The sequence below is a fragment of the Branchiostoma belcheri genome, unplaced genomic scaffold (genome assembly GCF_001625305.1).
Source record: "Branchiostoma belcheri isolate BF01 breed outbred unplaced genomic scaffold, Haploidv18h27 scaffold20, whole genome shotgun sequence".
Lineage (NCBI taxonomy): Eukaryota > Metazoa > Chordata > Leptocardii > Amphioxiformes > Branchiostomatidae > Branchiostoma > Branchiostoma belcheri.
The window spans coordinates 141,154-160,709 of record NW_017803491.1 but is presented as its reverse complement, the minus strand read 5'-3'; the positions used below and the strand labels follow the sequence as shown (position 1 = coordinate 160,709).

General features: G+C 41.8%; 3 protein-coding genes across 3 annotated transcripts; all 3 read right to left on the bottom strand.

Annotated features, from left to right (window-relative positions):
• Positions 1–1,752: 1,752 nt before the first annotated feature.
• Positions 1,753–5,531, bottom strand: LOC109469052 (ficolin-1-like). The gene is made up of 6 exons (XM_019767438.1): positions 5,202–5,531; positions 4,069–4,212; positions 3,636–3,885; positions 3,095–3,220; positions 2,495–2,711; positions 1,753–2,157 (listed from the first exon to the last, which is right to left on the bottom strand). Exons 1-6 carry the CDS (start codon positions 5,484–5,486, stop codon positions 1,845–1,847), a joined length of 1,335 nt encoding a protein of 444 aa, XP_019622997.1. The 5' UTR covers positions 5,487–5,531; the 3' UTR covers positions 1,753–1,844.
• Positions 5,532–6,927: 1,396 nt separating this feature from the next.
• On the bottom strand, positions 6,928–8,631 carry LOC109469327 (NXPE family member 3-like). Its single transcript, XM_019767831.1, has one exon. The coding sequence runs from the start codon at positions 8,545–8,547 to the stop codon at positions 7,663–7,665; it is 885 nt and encodes a 294-aa protein (XP_019623390.1). The 5' UTR covers positions 8,548–8,631; the 3' UTR covers positions 6,928–7,662.
• A 1,269-nt stretch (positions 8,632–9,900) lies between these two features.
• Positions 9,901–16,164, bottom strand: LOC109469328 (NXPE family member 3-like). The gene is made up of 3 exons (XM_019767832.1): positions 15,885–16,164; positions 13,832–13,906; positions 9,901–10,568 (listed from the first exon to the last, which is right to left on the bottom strand). The coding sequence occupies exons 1-3, from the start codon at positions 15,957–15,959 to the stop codon at positions 9,930–9,932; spliced, it is 789 nt and encodes a 262-aa protein (XP_019623391.1). The 5' UTR covers positions 15,960–16,164; the 3' UTR covers positions 9,901–9,929.
• Between the last annotated feature and the right edge of the window lie 3,392 nt (positions 16,165–19,556).

Below are 19,556 nucleotides of genomic sequence, written 5' to 3'. Positions count from 1 at the left end.
CAGGTGGAATACCAGTTTTGTGTATTTTGGAAGACCATAAATTTAGGAGGAACCTCAGTAGTAGGGTACAGTTGTCTGTAAGAAATCACCACAGACTTTCTGCAACCTATGATCCACTGCTCACGGAGTCACGTGTGTTATCTGCGTGACGTCACGGAAGCGGTGGATTGCTCATTCCTTGACAAATACTGGAGTTGTAAAGTCGAAAATTTGGGTGAGTCCAATTTTTGTTGTGTTGGAAATTACAGTTTAAACTTACTTCATAATGACTTCTACCAACACAGATGAACTTTCAAGATACAGGCTTATATTATCACCAACCAGTTTCTGCCACACAGGCTACACCACACAGGCTTATCACCACAGTTTCCACTACACAGGCTGCTCCACACAGGTTTTTCAACACACAGGCTTATATTATCACCACCCAGTTTCTGCCACACAGGCTACATCACACAGGCTTTAATATCACCACAGTTTCCACTACACAGGCTGCTCCACACAGGTTTTTCAACACACAGGCTTATATTATTAGGCTTATTTTAGGCCTACATCCATGTTATATTATCACCACCCAGTTTCTGCCACACAGGCTACATCACACAGGCTTATCACCACAGTTTCCACTACACAGGCTGCTCCACACAGGTTTTTCAACACACAGGCTTATATTATCACCACCCAGTTTCTGCCACACAGGCTACATAACACAGGCTTATCACCACAGTTTCCACTACACAGGCTGCTCCACACAGGTTTTTCAACACACATGCTTATATTATCACCACCCAGTTTCTGCCACACAGGCTACATAACACAGGCTGATCACCACAGTTTCCACTACACAGGCTGCTCCACACATGTTTTTCAACACACAGGCTTATATTATCACCACCCAGTTTCTGCCACACAGGCTACACTACACAGGCTGCTACACCACAGTTTCCACTACACAGGCTGCTCCACACAGGTTTTTCAACACACAGGCTTATATTATCACCACCCAGTTTCTGCCACACAGGCTACACCACACAGGCTTATCACCACAGTTTCCACTACACAGGCTGCTCCACACAGGTTTTTCAACACACTGGCTTATATTATCACCACCCAGTTTCTGCCACTTCTGTCCGCAATGACTGAAAGACTGTACTGGAGACAAAACTTCACTAGTTGCACTCCATATAGAGGCAGAAGAATGTTTTATGATTGTTGGGGTGTGCCAAAGTAATATGCAGTGTGACTAATTTCGGAGGTAACACACTACTAGTGAAAAGTCATTTCGGAACGTCAAGTTTCAATTTGCGTTCCGGTAGGTATTAGAGTCCAAGGTACGTGCTCAAGGGCGACAGGATACCAGGGGTAGCGTCGTCCATCTATAGCTTGCTCAAATGTGTTACATTGCTAGATACATTCAAGTTAATTATAGGAATATGGTAATAACCCTTACTGTGTACAGATAAATATATACCAAAGAATGTTTAGACCTTAGAACAAGTAGTATAGGTTGATCCATCCATTGTCTTGTACGTAAGTCAATATTGTTTGTACCCACGTATCTGTCTGTATTTCTACATGTATGTCAAAACTTTACAAAGGTCGCTGTACTTTTGTTGTGTCGATTAAGTTCTTCTATATCTGAACACTTGTCTAGCTGAGGGTGCCCTAGGCATAACTGTCTGCCAAACAGACTTAAATTGGCTAGTTCTGGTGTAGGGTTTAACAGAAAAAAATCCCTACAATAGAGAGCGTAACTTGTCAGTATTACAGACCATGTAGGATTCGGGATTTTGTGGAAAACTAGATGTGATACTATGATAGATTTGGTCCAGAAAATGCGGTAATCATGGCCTGATTTTCATACAGACAGACTGGAGGGAGTAACGCCCGTCTCCCCTGCGGCCCCACGCCACCCCTTGCAGATACCCGCAGGACGTCCCGCAGTTGCCCAGGTAGCGGCCGTTAAGGAAGGAGTCACCACAGCGCCAAAACCACCAGCCGCCCTGGCCGTACCAGTGAGAACAGTGGCCGCCGCTGGCATCATTGTCCCTGTCCACAGTGGAGAACATCTGTCCGTTGTTGAGATCCATGGCGTTTTCCTCTGTACCTGAATACCCGGAAACGTGCAGCCGGTACTGGTCCGACTCACCGGACACCCTGGATGGGAGTATATATATAACTCATCACTAACATCAACGATAATCATCGTATAGTCTGTCCTGCTTGTAAAACACAAGAGTTCAGAATTTCATACCTTAATGATGTCTATCTAGAGCTTTCATAAATTTTGCTGTGTGTGTTCTTTTTGGTAATGATGCAATTAGCATGATTTATTCCAATTGATTGTCTTTTCTACTGTGTGTGTGTGTGTGTACATATGACTTACCATAGTAGTTTTGTATACGGGTTCTGTTTTTCTGTACATTTTCTGTATTTCCATGTGACTTTCTAACTATGTTTGCCCAGAATTCTCACTAGAAGGAGGGGCACCAACCGAAATGTGCTGTATTCCGCGTAGCGTTCCTCTCCATCCCAGCCCATCGTGTCAATTCGGAGCACATAATTCTTTTTATCAGTCAGGAGGTGGATGTTCTCGTTCCCAAGCCAGTATTCCCCGTTCTTGTTCCCAAACCCGTGTTTGTAGTCCTCCCAGGTCCGGTTGAAGGGAACCGAACCGTACATTCTCCTTTGGATCACAGTCCAGCCGCCCGCTGTGGTAAAACGCTCATTATTACATATATATTTTTTTTTGTAGCCTGTGGAATTTTTAGATAAAACAGCACAGGCGATGTTAGCTTTGCGGGGAAGATTGATTGAAATAGACCGAACATGTTGGAGTTTGCCTATCAAAATGAGAGTTGCCTTTTGCGTACCAATGTTATTTTATTTTACTTCATTTACATAGATTTGAGAGCATTGGGCGCAGTTGGGCATATAATCTGCTTATAAGGATCCTTAGCTCATAAATCATTAAAAAACATAATCACAAGGTCGGGGTATATGTAACAAATACAAAACCTACAGTGGACATAAAAGGAAAATTTGCGAACCTTTGTGAACTACGGATCTCTCTGTGGGTGAAAACAATACCTACCTGCAGTATCCATGTCACAGTAGACCTCTACACCGGACAGGGGTGAGCCAAGTGTGTAGACTCCACTGGTCGTGTGTCCGGCGGCTTTATATGCAGCACAGTCTGCCTCTCGTACACGGTAAGTATCTGGGGGAAGAGTCACGACGCAACGACTTAGACAGATAATATCTAACAATAGCTACTAGTATTCCAAACGTTGATATGTTGGACAAGAGTGGCATATTGAGCGACAGCAACATATCTGGAGATCCATGTCCGTAAATGTGGGAACACTAAGCACTAAATAAATCATGGTCTTACAAAGTCTCATTGGCCTCGAATGAAAGACGGACTACATCAAAATGCTTGTATGAAGAAGGTAGAAGTGGCGAGTAGTGCCTGTATACGACTATCTATAGCTAAAACACTACATCTGTATATAATAAACTTATTGCCGGCATGCGTCATAGTCTGTAGGCACCATGAAACGTTAAGACTGTATCGCTGGAAGACACGCAGTGCAGAAATTAAAACCATGAGGTATTCCGACCCTCCAACTCACCTTCAGGAGTAGCAGTCGGGGTTGCCGTAGTTGTGACCTGTGGAGGAGCTGTTGGGGTTGCCGTAGTTTTGTCCTGTAGAGGAACAGTCGGGGATGCCTTCGCTGTGACCTGCGGGGGAGCAGCCGTGGCTGCCTTATTTGTGACCGGGGGAGGGGCAGTAGTCGTTGCCTTAATCGTGACCGGGGGAGGTGCGGTGGTGGTTGTGACCTGTGGAGGAGTAGTCGGGGCTGCAGGAGTTGGGCAGCTACACTGTAACAAAGGCAATATGAATAGATATGACGTTATAAAAGTCGCACGGTGCTAAGATATAATGCAAAGTAGGCAACTGTTTACAACCACATGTAATGACTTTTAAGGTTGACAAAAGTGGCCATGTTGCGTTGGACCGCATGTTGGTTTAAGGCGGTGAATTGTACCAAGCATAATGTTTACCTTCCCAGAAGGTCCGGACGGGCGGTTTGCCATTAATGCCCTGTTGGCTCTGTGGTGCACCTCCGCATTTTTCAGAAAGGTGGCGCTGTGATCACGTCGCCAGTCTTCAGTTGGGTCCACGTCAAGGCTGTTCGACAGAGCAGCCTAAAAGTCAATTATGTTTTCGTTAAATTGATTCAGTGTAACTACAGCCATGAGGTTCGTCGTGGGTCATACTTTTCCATGATTAAAAGCACCATCACACAAAACCACTAGATTTGTCTACATGTTGTATAGCAGCTATTTGGATGAGCATTCTCTAGTTTCCAATTTAGAGAGAGCACAACAAATTTGATAATTACAATTCGAGCATCGTGAGTGACCTTGAAGAGCGTAATTGCTGTTTACGGGGATATAAGTAATCCCCTCCACTTACCCAAACGGCCCGACATGCGTGCAAACATGGTATTTCAACCGCAACAAAAACAAATTCAATTTACCTCAAAACGGTTTTAACCTGTAGGTAAGACAAAAATCTCGATCTGTGTCGGGTGGATTTGTTAAAGATGGTGGCATTCTGGAATCATGGGTCTTAAAAGTTGAAAAATTGCATTTTTGTCGAGCTCAGCAACACTTAAACTTTGAAATATAGAAAACTGTCCGACTCAAACTTCAACTTTGCTATACTGTTTTGTAAACTGCAAAAATTTGGGATTTTCTGAGAAATTTGGGATCGGTTTAAATCAGGTCGTTGTTTGTTAACATCTATGTTTTAGAATAAGCATTCGACGCGCTAGAGAGTGATTTCAAACATATTTAAGCACTGCAATCAAAACCATAACATTTGAGGTATATGCAGTGCGTATTTTATTTCATTTGAACAAGAGAGTCCCCGTAAAACTGCTTATCATTGTTAAAAATGTTTACAGTTGAGACTGGCTCCACGGAGGCCGCGCATAGAACCCCGGTAACCTGATGCCCTACTGTAGAATTGGTAACGTTACCCTAGAAACCGACCGCGTTGTGGGGACATTGTCGCCCGAGTATTGGTCCTTTACTGTCCCTAAAAAGTCTAGTCTAAAAGTAACGAAGGGGTCCTTACTTTGTTCTTAGAGTCCTCTAAAGATGAAGCCTGATATAGAAATCATTCTTACCTTAGACTTAGCCTCATTTTCTTGATCCCTCAGGTAGGCTTGTAGCTCTTCCCGCAGACCCGTCTGGAACGCCATTTGCTGATCTCGTATGTCTCTCATGAAAGACATTTGTTGGTCACGCATAGAGACGAGTTCTCGCAGTATGAACAGCAGGATGACGAAGCTCACGAGAGCTTCTATGCATGACAGAGCCAAGACGATTCTGCTGGTCAGTCGGCTTCCACTAAGACTAACAGAACCTTCCGCAGCGACCTCGCCACTTGGGAACAGCTTCTTGGACAACATCTAAGAGAAACATGCGGAAATGAAGCGAACGATAACATGATTGATGCCAGCACCCAGTCCTATCACTAGTATCAGATTCTAATCAGTCAAATCATTTTAGACTCAAACTGGGCCTGCCCATACTAGAAGCCTGGCGTCGTTAGCTATGCAACAACTTTTCAAGACGACGGACAAAGACTTTGGCTACAGAGACTTTCAGAGGTTTGTCTTCACATTTAGTCGGTTACCTCAGTACCAGAGACACTAGAGTAAAGGTGAACGTGCAAAAAGGGAAAACCGGGCTGGATTAATTCAGATTCAGTCTTGCAAAGAGCTTGTATGTCTAACACATACAAGGCATCTATTAGCACAACTGGATTTGTTCGCTGGTTGAACACTTTTCTTCGGTAGAAGGTAGGCATACTTTCATCCAGAAGGCCTGCTTAATCAGACAAACGCTGGGATTGGAAACGGCAAGAGAAATAAAATGAAGTATTCCACTTACCGCTGTAGTAGTGCCCAGACGCGGCGTCGGGTCGCTCGTGTTTGTCGGTTGCTGGAATACGGAATGCCGCGAGTTTACGGTTGGAATAGGCAGGCCAGAGGAGAGCCTTCTACATGTATATAGGAGAGGCTCTGGATGCTATTCAATGATGTTTGACGTTAAGAGACAACGCTTTAGAAGAAAAATACAATGCGAACCCGGTTGCAGCAACAGGAATGATATATACAGACTTTGTAGAAAAATACTACTCGTTCGCGTTGCTTGTACAAAAAGTAATACATGGACGTGGGAAAGGCGAAGATAAGGTTTACATCTTAACTAAAGACCACCTGTGAGTACTTTTACTTGTAATGAGAAAGCAAGGTCACCTGAATTGTACTACATAACACAATTACCATCGCCAATGACTTCTTAAATTAGAAACCAAACTTCTCAGGAAATGAAGTAAACATGAGCCTGGTGCTACGGAGGTGGGGTATCTTACCCAGTTTATATCTGAATCAAGCCGCCCCAACATATCATGTATATATGTAAATATTCCTAAATATTACTAACACACTAATTCACTTGTCTCGTCCATTCCACACACAAAATCAGTTATTTCCATCTTGATTTTCCTTTTCTTACGTATATATGTCTCGTGTATCAACCCATTCACAACGTCCTGTTCATTTAAGCAATGGGGCCAAGCAGAGCTAAAACTTTAAAGAAAAAGAAGAAGCCTTTATTAGAAAAAAAACATTATCTTTATACAAAGGACGACCTTCTGGCTGCCGGCCTTGACCTCAACACCGCTTGCGAGGCGGCCAGAGATAGATCTACCCCGAGATCCACTAGCCGAGGCGCTACGTCACGCCGGAATCATGCGGCATTCAGTGCGTGTGTTTCTACAAACATTTGTAACAACAAAGCATGTCCACATTAAAGTATTTTATTTTATTTTTTAAATGAACGCAAGCACCTTTAAACAGCATCTGTACCCTCTCAGCTGTGCTAAGCTACAATAAGTGGCAAATTGAATTAAGGTGGACTAATGAACTCCGTTGAAAAAACAGGTGCTGATAATCTAATTAGTGCTGTAGACTGGCAAGACGCTGCTATGCGTTAATAAAGTTACATTTATCATTGAGATGTGCGGAAACTTCATTATTCCGCTAAAATTGAGGCTTTGTGATTGTGGAGAATACCGGGGGTGTACAGAAAAATGATTCATTTTTCCAGTCGTAGTTCGTCAATGTGGTCAGGAATATGTTAAACATAAAGAAGGTCATCGTAAGTTTTTTTAGTGTAGTGGAGAATACCAAAAATGTACACAACTAGAAATCTATTCGTAGGCTCATGCCTAATCTATTCGTAGTTCATGTAGTTCCTATAGTCAGGAATGTTCAAAATATAAATATGAAGATTGAAGTTATTAGATTTTTACATGTTCTGTCTCCGGCTCAAAGCGAGAAAATTACCGTCATTAGTATTATATTTCTTTGTTTTTCACTTATCCCTGGCCGCGTTTTCTATCGCTATATCCTGTCCAAACTTCACATTCGTAAAGGAGCAGCTGCAGAAAATGTACAATCTTCAGGATCGCATTTAAAGTGGTTTAGAGACCTGATATATCTGTAATTGTCTGCCAGTACTTTCCTCGAAAAAGAATGAAGGGTGAGTGATGCCTTACCAAAGAAATGCTGGACCCAATTACTCATTTTTCACCATTTCTGGACATATGTGAGACATAAGGATATCCAATTCGTTGTCTTGCACTCGCTGGTTAGGATGTGACTTCTGAGGATACCACTGGCTAACTGTCATATCCCACACGTCCAGAATGGTGATGTTTAAATCCTCCATAATGCTTCTCATTTCCTGGTTTATTTGGACTGAAATCCAATCCGACATCTGGACGAGTTGCCTATAGTGACGATGATTCCTTGTGTTGCACGTCTTCACAATGACTCTGGTTTCAGGATACGTCTTGAGTAGCCGTTGTATAGAGGACCTAATTTCGTACATGCGGGTGGTGTAGACACGTTTGGGTTCGGCCGTGAAGTGTGAACACAAGCTTAGTATAATCACCACGTTAGGACCGCCCACCATATTCCTGACTTCCTTGGAAATGCCGGCTTCACCAAGGTTTAATAGGAACCAGCTCACAGTTTGGATAGGAACTGTGTGGAATTCGAATGTGACCATAGTCCCAGTGCTGCGATTGAAGCAAGTGTACGGTCCAAAATTTCTATTATCTGAAGCTTTCTCAACAACATTCCAATTTATTAAGCGCTCGACCCATTGCCGGATAGTAGAGTCGCCTCTGAAGTGCACTGAACGGTTAGTTAGGCATTTTGTGATGTCCGTAGGGCGAAACTGTCCAACCTTACAAGAAAGTGAATGCCATGTGTCCTGAAGCCAGTATCCCTCAGGTTGTCGATGTGGAATGCCAGGGTGGCAAAACGGGAGTGATTGAGTAACAGTTGCGTTTTCTGTAGGAAAGATACGAGAAAAACTAAAGTAATATATGGACCATATATACTTCAATTTCTTTACTGGAATGACGGTTGGTTCAAGTTTTTGATAAGCTGGCATTTTCTCGACAAGTATACAAAATGAACAGATCCATGCTTCTGAATAAAGTGAAATGGGTTATGTTTTGTTTATAAGACGCCTTTAGTCGATATGCTCATTAGAAAACTTTCTATTGGTTACTGTGCAAATTCGTATCGAGTGGTGCACGATTGCTGGACAAAGCATATTAATACTTTTGTTAAAAAACAATGGACCTAATGCGTATATTTGATAAGCTTCGATCTTTTCCTTACACAATATAAAGAAAGGAAACGCGTTCTTACCATCAACGTCGGAAACAACAATTGTGCCATTGATGTCAGGAACTAAAGGTGTGTTCCAGAAAGGCCTATAAAGAGCAGAAAATACACACCAATCTTAAGGGCAGACATTGTGCCTCATAACGGTATGCTGTACTCCCCTGATGAGAATGTGATCAACTGATATAGTTCATGGAAATGAGGATTCCTTTGTGCATAATCTGGGGAATCATATATAATTTTTCAGTCAGAAAGATTAACATCATTTGGCGAAGGTGGTGTGATCGTGGAACTCTAGTTTACAATATAGTACTGACATATTTGATGCTACATGGCGCAAACAAAGTTATTCTTTCATATCCCGTCTGTACAAGTCCTCAAACAACATTACCCAATCTGTTCTCAAATCTGATGTAATGTTCCGCAACAGATTCTTCCGTAATATCTGGGTCCGCCTGTGCATATAGACATATCTTTTACCGTTTGTATTGTTTGTATTTTATCTGCATATTTTCTATGGGCAAGTCATGCCTGAAATAAAGAATAAAGAAAGAAAAACGTCCGGCCCTCTGGCAGTTCCGTACATAAGAGGCATAGAGTCGAACTACATTTAAGCAACCTACTTAATTATACTATGATCCATCCACGGGGTCTCAAGTTACGATGCGTATAAACAATGCTGTAACGCCCTTAAGGACCCTTGTTGAACTTGACCGTGGTCTCCTCATCAATCTACAGCATCTCTAGCATGTCGACAACAAACACAAAAATGGTTCAGTGCAGTGATAAGGGGGTCCTCACAATGCCCATTTTTGAACTTGACCTTTGTCTTCTCAACGGTAACCAGACTACCAAAAATCACGAACACCGGTCTATGGTATCAAGAGTTATGCTGCATAAACCCATAGCCACCAAACCAAACGCATGACCTTCTGTCGAATATTACTTCACTTGCCATGATAGTTAATAAGATCATGATAGAGCAAATTCAAGGCTCGAGTCAAGTACATGTTTGTATGGAAGAAACGCACGATGTATAAGACGTTCGAGGTACACAACGACCAATCCGTCATCGTCAATACTTACTTTTAATTACCACAACACAATAAAAAAACTCCAGATGGAACAACTTTCCTGTATGTATTAACTTTTCTCATACCTTTCGAAAAGTTGTTGCTCTTCTTGAGTCATCAGTTTGTCCACGACGTCCTGGGAAGATGTACAGACACGTATTCTGTCACAAGATGCTGTCTTCGGCTTTTCGCAAAACCAAGTTCGGCTTGTGTTTGGTACGGAAAAGTCACATTGACTTGACAAAGGCAGAGGTCGGTTTGAAAGAAGCGTACACATTGTTGTAGCGTCTTCACCTGTAAATTTAAATGCACAGGACCATCGTCTTTTGTTTGGAACCTCTCTGAATTCCCTCAGAAATTGCACGGCTTCGCTGGGGTGGACGAGTTGTACTTCAGGCGTCACCTTACCCGGGAAACTGAGGAGGAAACTAATGGTGTACAGACCGTTCCCGTGGTCCCGTACCGCACCTGTTGTACTGGCAGTCTGGGACTTGTCTCGTAAAACTGCTCGGAAGTAGTCACCGCCATACACCTTAGGTCGTTTGTTGCCATCCCTTGCTACAACCTCAAGTTCAAGGATGTCCCCTACGTGGTACGTTTGTTTAGTGTTGACGATCTCCAAAGACGTGTACTTCGCATCTGTGACCCAGCCTAGGTCAATGCTCCGATTCAAAGTGCGCCATGTTCCTAGTGATGTCACCACAATGGCCTGTTAGGAAGACAAGACGTTGACTTCGCTAAGCTTACATGTTTTATACCGTTTAGTAGTGTCAGGTGACTGAAGGGGCAATTGGAGTTCAACAACGTCAGAATGGAGATCTTAGAGAAAGTCATAGTAGACAAAAAGAATGCACTGTTGCGTAGCAAGCATTGGTTGTCTTCGTAAAGTGTTCATATGGCCTTGTCTTATAGTTGACATAACTAGTATTACCTGGCTAACAGACACGTTTACAACTAGAAAGGCCGACATTTGCTTGGGAGCAAATACAGCATATTTCAGTCCATCTCCCTCCCACGCAAAAGTGGACTATTCCAAACTCACCCCAGTGCAAAACTGGAAGATTCTCAAATAAATGAATTATATTAGAGCTATGTAATTGATAACAAAGATGCAAGATCAGCACTTTGAATCTCGACAGCTTTACTTACAAAATTTCACATCACTCTTATATATCGCACAATCTTATAGCAGGTATGTAAATACTAAATATAACAATGATGAGATTTGATACATTTTGAAGGTCTAATTGCAAAGAAAAGGAAACTATACATAACTTTGTAAATATATATAGATGAACTATAAAACTATACATACATACATATTGAACTATACATTAATTAAATGCACTATGACACTATACATAAATATTGAATAAGATGTACATGACTTACATATACTATAAAACACTACATTCATATATTGAATAATCTACATATGATTGACATGATTATATATATCATACATATACCATGCAACTACAAATATCAGATGTTGAATATGCTATACATGATTTGTGTATACTATGAAACTACAACAGTACCGTTCCCGTTATAGTTACAATCACCACCGTTACTATGATCGCATTTCTAACTCGTTAGTTTTCCGTTACTAACTGGTTACTTTTTCGTTACTAACCCGTTTACAAACGCGCTAGTATTGCATGATTTACTACCGGCGCACTGCTGGAACAGCGGAAGGGACGTTGATCTAGCCTGCATTTTACTATATTGTAACGTTTAAAACGTTTTAACGATCACCGGTGCATCAATTAGATCGATATTTTCTTTTGTCACTGTTGCCCAGGCAAGCGTTTCTATAGTTTGTCAACTTTATTTTACTGTTTTTCTCTGTTTGTTTACTTACTTTACCACCGAATATGCAATCCTAGATGATCTGAAGTTATAAATGCCCCGGTCCGCCGTACATTGTAATAGGCGGCGGGCGTGAGGTAACGTTAGGGATGTGCAAAAACATCGCGGAAAATGCCTATAACACTCGAAAAAAGGCAGCATATTTACACGTGCCTGCAAACATTTTATGGCTAATTCTAGGCCAGTTTTGGTGAGTTTTGTTATGTCCTTTTTTGTTTAGAGTGGGACCGGACGGAAAGCCGTGCCGCGACTCCATAATCGTCCGACTCCGTGCACTTCCGTGTTACATTACGTTGTACGTGACCAACAAAATTACGCCAAAGGCACCACAATCCCACATGTACATATATATTTATTCCCGAAAAAATTCTTTTGAGTACGCATTTCGTCACTAGGATGTTGCTAATTAGTCGTAGAAATAAGGTATAAAGCAGCGTAAACATGTGGCTCGAGTTCTCCTCACTTCGCGCGCCCCGGCATGCAGCCGGCTTCGTTCTAGCCAATCAGAGCGCAGGTCATCAAAGGTGAACCAATCAGAGCGTAGCAGTGCTTTGCTACTTGCATATGTTAATGAAGCATGCAGGGTCCGTCCGTGCTGTTTGTGACAGCGAAGCTCTGCTGAGCGCGGCTGGAAATGTGTTTTGCAACTACATGTATATTTTTACGCGGCTTTTTTGACGTTTGACGCTGACTTCGGCACGATATGTACACGCTACCGGAGGCGGCAAATGAGTGGTCATTTTTACACAATCGTCGAGAAATTTTGGCGTTATGCACCCGGAAGTGCGCCGATATCGGTTTGCGTCCCCTCGATTTTTGACAGTTTCCCCCATCAAAATAAGAAACAAAACTACCGATATTAAATAGAACCATGTATTACAATTATCATTTCAACATGATTGATCTATAACATATTCCATTCTAATATAAGTATAATATCATCATGGTTGTGGAAAGTCCTCAGGTAGCGAACCATTTAGTCGGCATGAGTTCTTGTGCCGCGCCGGGAGTGACGAATATTTTCTTACAAGTTACACATACCTTCCGAAAAACTTTGCGGCACCCAGGATTAGGATGGTCTGCATATTCCCTCGTCGTGATTGTAGATGACTGATGACGTAAAAATCTAGGTAACGTTACATAAAATTGAATGTGTGGGTCATTGTGCACGACTTACGTGCAACGTGACCTCAGGTAACCCGCAATGTTCGATGTGTTCGATGGCCAACGGCAGATAGAACGGGCATTCTTTAGATCGAACGTGGAACGGGTACAGCACTTTTGGCCCCTTTTTTGGCTGAAAATAGCCATTAAAGTCCCCTAAATGAGTCATTTGGAAATGGTGTATGCCAAACATGTGACAGCTATTCTGTAAACACATGTTCAAGGTACCCTTATACCGAATTTCAGATCATTTGGTTGTAAAACCAGCGCTCAGGATCCAAAAATCCATTTTTTGTCGAAAAATGCCCCAAAAAACCTTCATAAAAATTTTTCAAAGGCATGTATCAAAAAAATGAAAAAAAACGCCTAGGGGTATTGGCCCACTCTACCTCCTTGCCAAATTTCAGGTCATTTGACTAAAAAATGACAGAGTTGAATCCCTTTGACTGTGTGGCAGGAGGAGGAGGAGGAGGAGAAGGAGGAGAAGAAGAAACATGAGGGAACACAATATATTTCATCCATACCATGGTATGGACTGAAATATAATAAATACACACGGTTATCCTATTACATTAGAAAATTCAATTCCCGCCTCGGAAAAGTCAGTGCAAGCCAGTTCCGGCACACTTTCGCATCTGTATGTTTTATTTTTGCATTCTGTATTTTTTTGCTGAGCTGCCGTTATCCCGTAATGTCAGCTATGGAAAGACACAGAAATGCCAATTTGAAAATAAAACATGCCGAGGCCAGCGATTGGGAAGATTGCCGGAGCGTCTCCTAAATGTACTTTCAGAAGACCGTAAAAAAGTTTCTTAGTCATCGTGATTAAAGACAACTTTAAGATATTACATATGGCATGTATATATATTTAATATCCATATTTTCATTTACTGCATGGCAAAGAATGCTTAACAAATAATAACGAATATGTTTAACCTTTGATTTTTGCTTTTGTTTTGTTGCAGAGGATTGATTCCGGAGAGGAGTGGAGTTCCACACTGCTTTGCTGACCTGGTGGGAAATATGAGTCTGACGTTACTTATGGTCGCAGCACACAGTATTAATGGATGAACCCCGCAATCAAAAGTAGTACGGGCACAAAGTAGGTCGGCATATTCTTGAGACAGGCGCTGAGATTCTTGTGTGTACGACAGCGAGGGGGCTATTGTAGTAAATGGTAGAGGAACACGCCAGGTTTGCGTCTGTGGAAGTTGAAATTTGATCTTTGTTCGGTTAGCGTAGATTTGCACCTTGATACTGTCACAGCCTAGTGCTGTGCGCTTGCTGCAGTTCCATGACCTTCCGCATGGCGCTTTTAAAAGATTGCGTCACGAGTGAACTAGCCGACAAACTTTAGCACATTTTTACACATTTTGTACATTATACCTTGAACTCAAACATATTCAAGTTCTGTGCCTAACTTTTGCACCCTGCTATATTTTTACCGTGTCGAAGTAGGTCACTTTTGGGTTCTTAACTATAGAAATCCCAATATAGCCCGAAAACTGTGTCCTGCTACCTTATACGCCGATCCTTGGCTAAAGTCCCACCAGCTACCATCAAAATGTATATTAGGTTGATGCAAAATTTGAAAAAAAAGGAATATTTCAAGGAAAGTAGCCAATTTCTGATCGATTGAGCTGCGATGGAGAGCCAGGATCGCGATCGGTCGATTTTTCATTACCTCCATGAAAAATGGAGATATTGTTTTTGGCGCGTCTCTGTGTGTGTGTGTGTGTGTGTGTGTGATTCCGCACATTGTAGTCAGCATAACTTCATAAAGGCTTTATGGATTGTGATGATATTTGGTATGCTTGTAAGTCTTAGAAAGCCTAAGGTCAAGGCCAAATATGGGCCTCCTGGTGGATGACTTTTTTACTGCAGCAGAATGTCCGGTTTGCGTATCTTTTTGTCCTGAACATGTTATGGTCTAGATGTTTTGGTGACAGATAGCTTGTCCTGTCAGGAATAAGTGGTGTAAGTTTAATCCCCCTACCGGCTTGTTCTGGAATTGCAGGTTAGTTTCTGGTAAAAACTTTTAAAGCCAATAAGTCCAAATAGGACCAACATTTTTTTCATTATTTTGGTATGTAGGTAGCTGAGAGACAGTTGTGCATAATTAAATGCTAATTATGCAAATGAGGACTTAATTTGCATAACCAATGATTAAATTCTACAATTACAGTGTTTTATGTAATAGTACTGCTATACATGTAATCTATTTGATCTGTGGTAGGCGGAACATCAACAGACACCAATTATGCAAATGATGACATAATATGCATAATTAATGTGGAAATTTTGTGACTCCATATTGGCAAATGATTTGAATTTTATACCTTGTGACATGTGTAAGTTACTTAGAGGTTAACACCACTATCCATATATTATGTTAATGTAGAGGTCATTTGCATATTTAATGAGGACATGTAACGGCTTACTATTCGAAGAAGCCCGGTACCTAATCTTTCCGATGTCAGAATTTAATTAGAATCGATGCGATGAGTTTACCGCTATCTTCGATGACCCAAACACACCCACAACACACGTAGAACGCACCGTCCCAGTGATCAGGCGGAAAGGCTACACTATCATCCGCGCGGACTAATACCAGGAAGTCTCCGCTGGACCACCAAGATTACGCCACCTATAAAGGCTACAACTAACAGGCTTTTCAAAAAACAGAAAGATATGTACACAGATTTTACGATATTAGGGATATCGTGGCCAAAACATACCATACAAAGTCACGTTTCCGGCGATTTACTGCGCACTTACTTAGACTCTGGTCAGAATTAAACTCCGACCCGGAACCTTAAGTCTACAAATTCTTGTTTGCATTTGTAACCTCCTTCTTAGTGTTAATATCTTGCTAATAATAGCACCTGGCATGTGTATTTCTTGATCTATTGCCATTACATTAGCTCTTCATTTATAACGTGGGGGTTGTACAAAATCCATATGTGTTTGTGATTGTAAGGACACCAACCATAGGAGTTAACAGGAATGTTGCTATTGTCGCTGGAATAACAACCGATGCCAGGACAGGTCGTAGCACCTTCATTGCCACCTGGTATTTCCCCACTCTGTAGAAAAAAAACAAAACAATCTTAACAATTAGATATCAAAGTATGAAAAAGTCACACGTCACTGTATGTGGATTAAAATTAATGAACGAATGAGTTGAAGTTTGCAAATTGAGGATATTCAAGGTCAACCAAGATGGCGACAGCAGCTTTGTTACTTGTCCACTACAAAATGACGGCATCGATGTACTGTCTATTTATTTATTTATTTATTTATGTCTTCTTTATACAGGGTAGACGCACTCAGTACAATATACTGCTTTACAGGCGTGCCCTGTACAGATAGACATAAACACCAACAACAGTAAAACAAAATAACCAAAAGTAACATATATATATACACAACCGAGCATCAAAATCGATGGATCAGGCTGGGTCGAGAGGTCAGAGGTCAGCAATGATGTTTTATCAGCTTCTTGAAAGAGTGGCCAGATGTGACCACCCTAACTGTACCAGGCAACTCATTCCATGCAAATGCACCCCTGTATGCAAAACGGTTTATATGTGTTATAATGTGTTTTCTGTTAGGAGGTGCCTGAAAACCCAGGTTTACTGTAAATGGCCGCGGGTGACCCCGGATTGAAGGACATTCGGTTCGAATTACGTCTGATCAAACATGATTCGGTTTTAGGGCAGTTGGGGACATTGGGGCCCAAACTTGACCACCGTGTTACATCCAAAATGTCTTAAACTGTTGATGTACATACAGGCCCAGAACATAGTCACTCCGCCATTGTACAAAGAAAAACATTTGGGGGGGGGGGCAAAGGTAAGTTATTGGGGTCTGAATGATTTTGGAAAAATACTAAATTAGGAGAAAAGTTTTATTATAGCCACGGCATAGCCGATAGCAATACAAAATATTGATATATTACAGCTTAGCAATCATTTGGCGCTTATGACGTCATAATAAGGCAGTTGAGAAGGAGCATTTCTGCAGTGACTTGGCATCTAAGAAATTTATATAATACATAAGGCCACACCAATTAAATTTGTTGGTTCTCGGATTTTTTACAGAAAAAATATGAAGCGACAGGAGGAAAAAATATAAACAGGTCTAGGTGTCCTATTATATGTCTGACCGTTTCCAAAATCATATCCAGTCGCTTGAGTAACTGCTTTTTGGCGTATCGTATTACCTGGATGTCTAACCTTCCCCGAGGATGTCCTATTACAATTTTATAGCCCCAAATGCTACAATAGAAGCCATGAGGTCAACACAAAAGAACTCTGAATCAAACCACTGCATTGATAGATGAAAAAAAAACTGGGAAGAAAGGGACTTTCTCAAAAGTTGGGGGCAAAATATGAGCATTCTTTTGTTCTGAATCAACTTAAAAGTTGATTCAGAACCAAATTAAAAAAAATGAAGATGCAAATACGAGAACCAACAAATTAAATTGGTGTGGCCTGATTTGTTATTATATTACGTGGTGTAGTGGTAGATCATTCGACTGTGAACCGGGAGACCCGGGTTCGAACCCGAGTCGTACCCGGGACATGTCTGGACATGCGCCCCGACATTGTGCTCTTAAGGAAAGGCACTTTACACGACTTTCCTCACTCCACCCAGGCGTGAATGGGTACCTAACTTCGGTTGGGGAAAGTCGTATTGAGGTCACCTTGTGGCGCCGAATGGCAGCCTCACAGACACTTGCGACAATTCCACAAAAATTGTGGAGAAAATATATGTGTTATCATGTGTATTACTTGTTGTGATTTGTATTGATTATTATGTGATACCCTGCATCAATTCAGCCGTCAAAGGCTGCGACTGCACGGGTACTGTTTGGACAATAAAAAAAACATTAAGGCACTGTCTTATTAGTACACTGAATAATAGTCAAGTGTCTTTTGGCTCGGAAGTAAAAATAATAGTAGGGATATAGTTTTGTGATTGGGGTATTGGAAAATGCCAGGCTGGTTATAAAAATAGCTTATGTTCACTGCTCATAGTCATAAATATTGTATGAGGATGCCTAGCACCTAACACCAGTACTTTTGCACAATGTGTTCAATAGCCAACATATTTTAATACCTAGCACAGACGTAGGCATTCAATATCAAAGATAATGCATGTACTACATGTATATACGAAGTACAACGTATAAACTATCATTAGGTGTTATATAATAAGAACGTGTAGTTCTCCTTTGTGAAAAACTCAAAGGATCTTATCAAACTACTTGGGTTGATAATACCTGCACTAGCCTTCACAGAGCAAACCGCCGACAACGAGGACAGCTCTTTCGGCAACAAGTCTCGATTTTGCAAGACACACAAACTACTACCCCTAGAATGTCTTCATAATGCGATTGTAAGATGTATGTTACTGGGCGCTAAGCTGACGCAATGTACTGTGTGGAAACGCCTGGATTCCTACTGTGGCGGATTGTTTGCACAGTGCCAAAGACGCACGGGAACGAGTGTGACCTCTGTGTGTTTATCAACATTATAAACCTATAAAACTATTTATCTTGCACTTACAGCATGTCGTGCCCCTTTTGCACGTAGCCTGGACTGTTCTTAGGCTATGGAACACAGGCCAGTCTCAAGTTAGCCTGAATGTCAGGCTGTTCTCATAGCCAAATTGCAATACACAGGCCAGCCCCGAGTTAGAATGTCTACTTGAGGGGTCTGTGGCAACATTTCCTTGAGGACACGTTGGCCCTGGAGCCGAGGAGCTAGAATGTAGACTGTCTCTGGCAACAGTCTAGCACCCAGGCTAGTTTGTACGTTCCTTGGAATCACCAACCATAACGGAAAGAGTAAAGAACTTATAGCTTACTAGGTCTTTGAATATTTACTGTAAAATGCTACAAGCTCAGACTGATTAGCGCTAACAACACGGTTTGCTGTCCACGTTATAAAACGTAATCAACCACGGGACTGTATAACGGATAACACAGGTTACTTGAAACTTATACTGAAAGAAATTTCGTGTTGGTGTTCAGGACATGTTAAGAAGAGGAATGTTTAATGACTAGACTGTCGTAATGCTAAGAACAACACTGTGTTTACTGACAATAAACATTCAGTGAGAGGCAAACATACGTCAGTGGTTTGTTTGTCCACGTAAACGTGAGATTCCTATCGCGAGCAAGCAGACAATACGATATAATGGTTAATCACAGGAACTCTGTAATTACAGTGGGGGGTTGCTACCAACTGACCGGCCGATGGGTCTAGACCTTTTCGGTCTAGTTAGAGCGTCGGAGTTTGAATCTGGTGCTCGGGAGGTCGTGAGTTCGAACCCTGCCCGGGACCAGGAGGGTTTTTATCTGTTTCTACTGCTCGCCTCCTGTGTCTTACAACTTCTTCTGCGCATGCTCTGTGCGGACCGGAAGTGGACTGATGTCCCGAACAGCAGAGGAAGTTTTGTCGATAGTAATCTTTATTGTCTGACTTCCGTTACGTCCGCTGTGGTAGTCTGACGTCTTGTACGTCATTCTTCTCCATTCAACAAGCAAGACGGGCGCTTCTGACGTGAAAAATCTGTCAAGAAAACGACCAAAACAACAGGAAGTCTTGGGTATAAATGATGAAGCCGGCGAGTCAGGGACACAACTCCAACA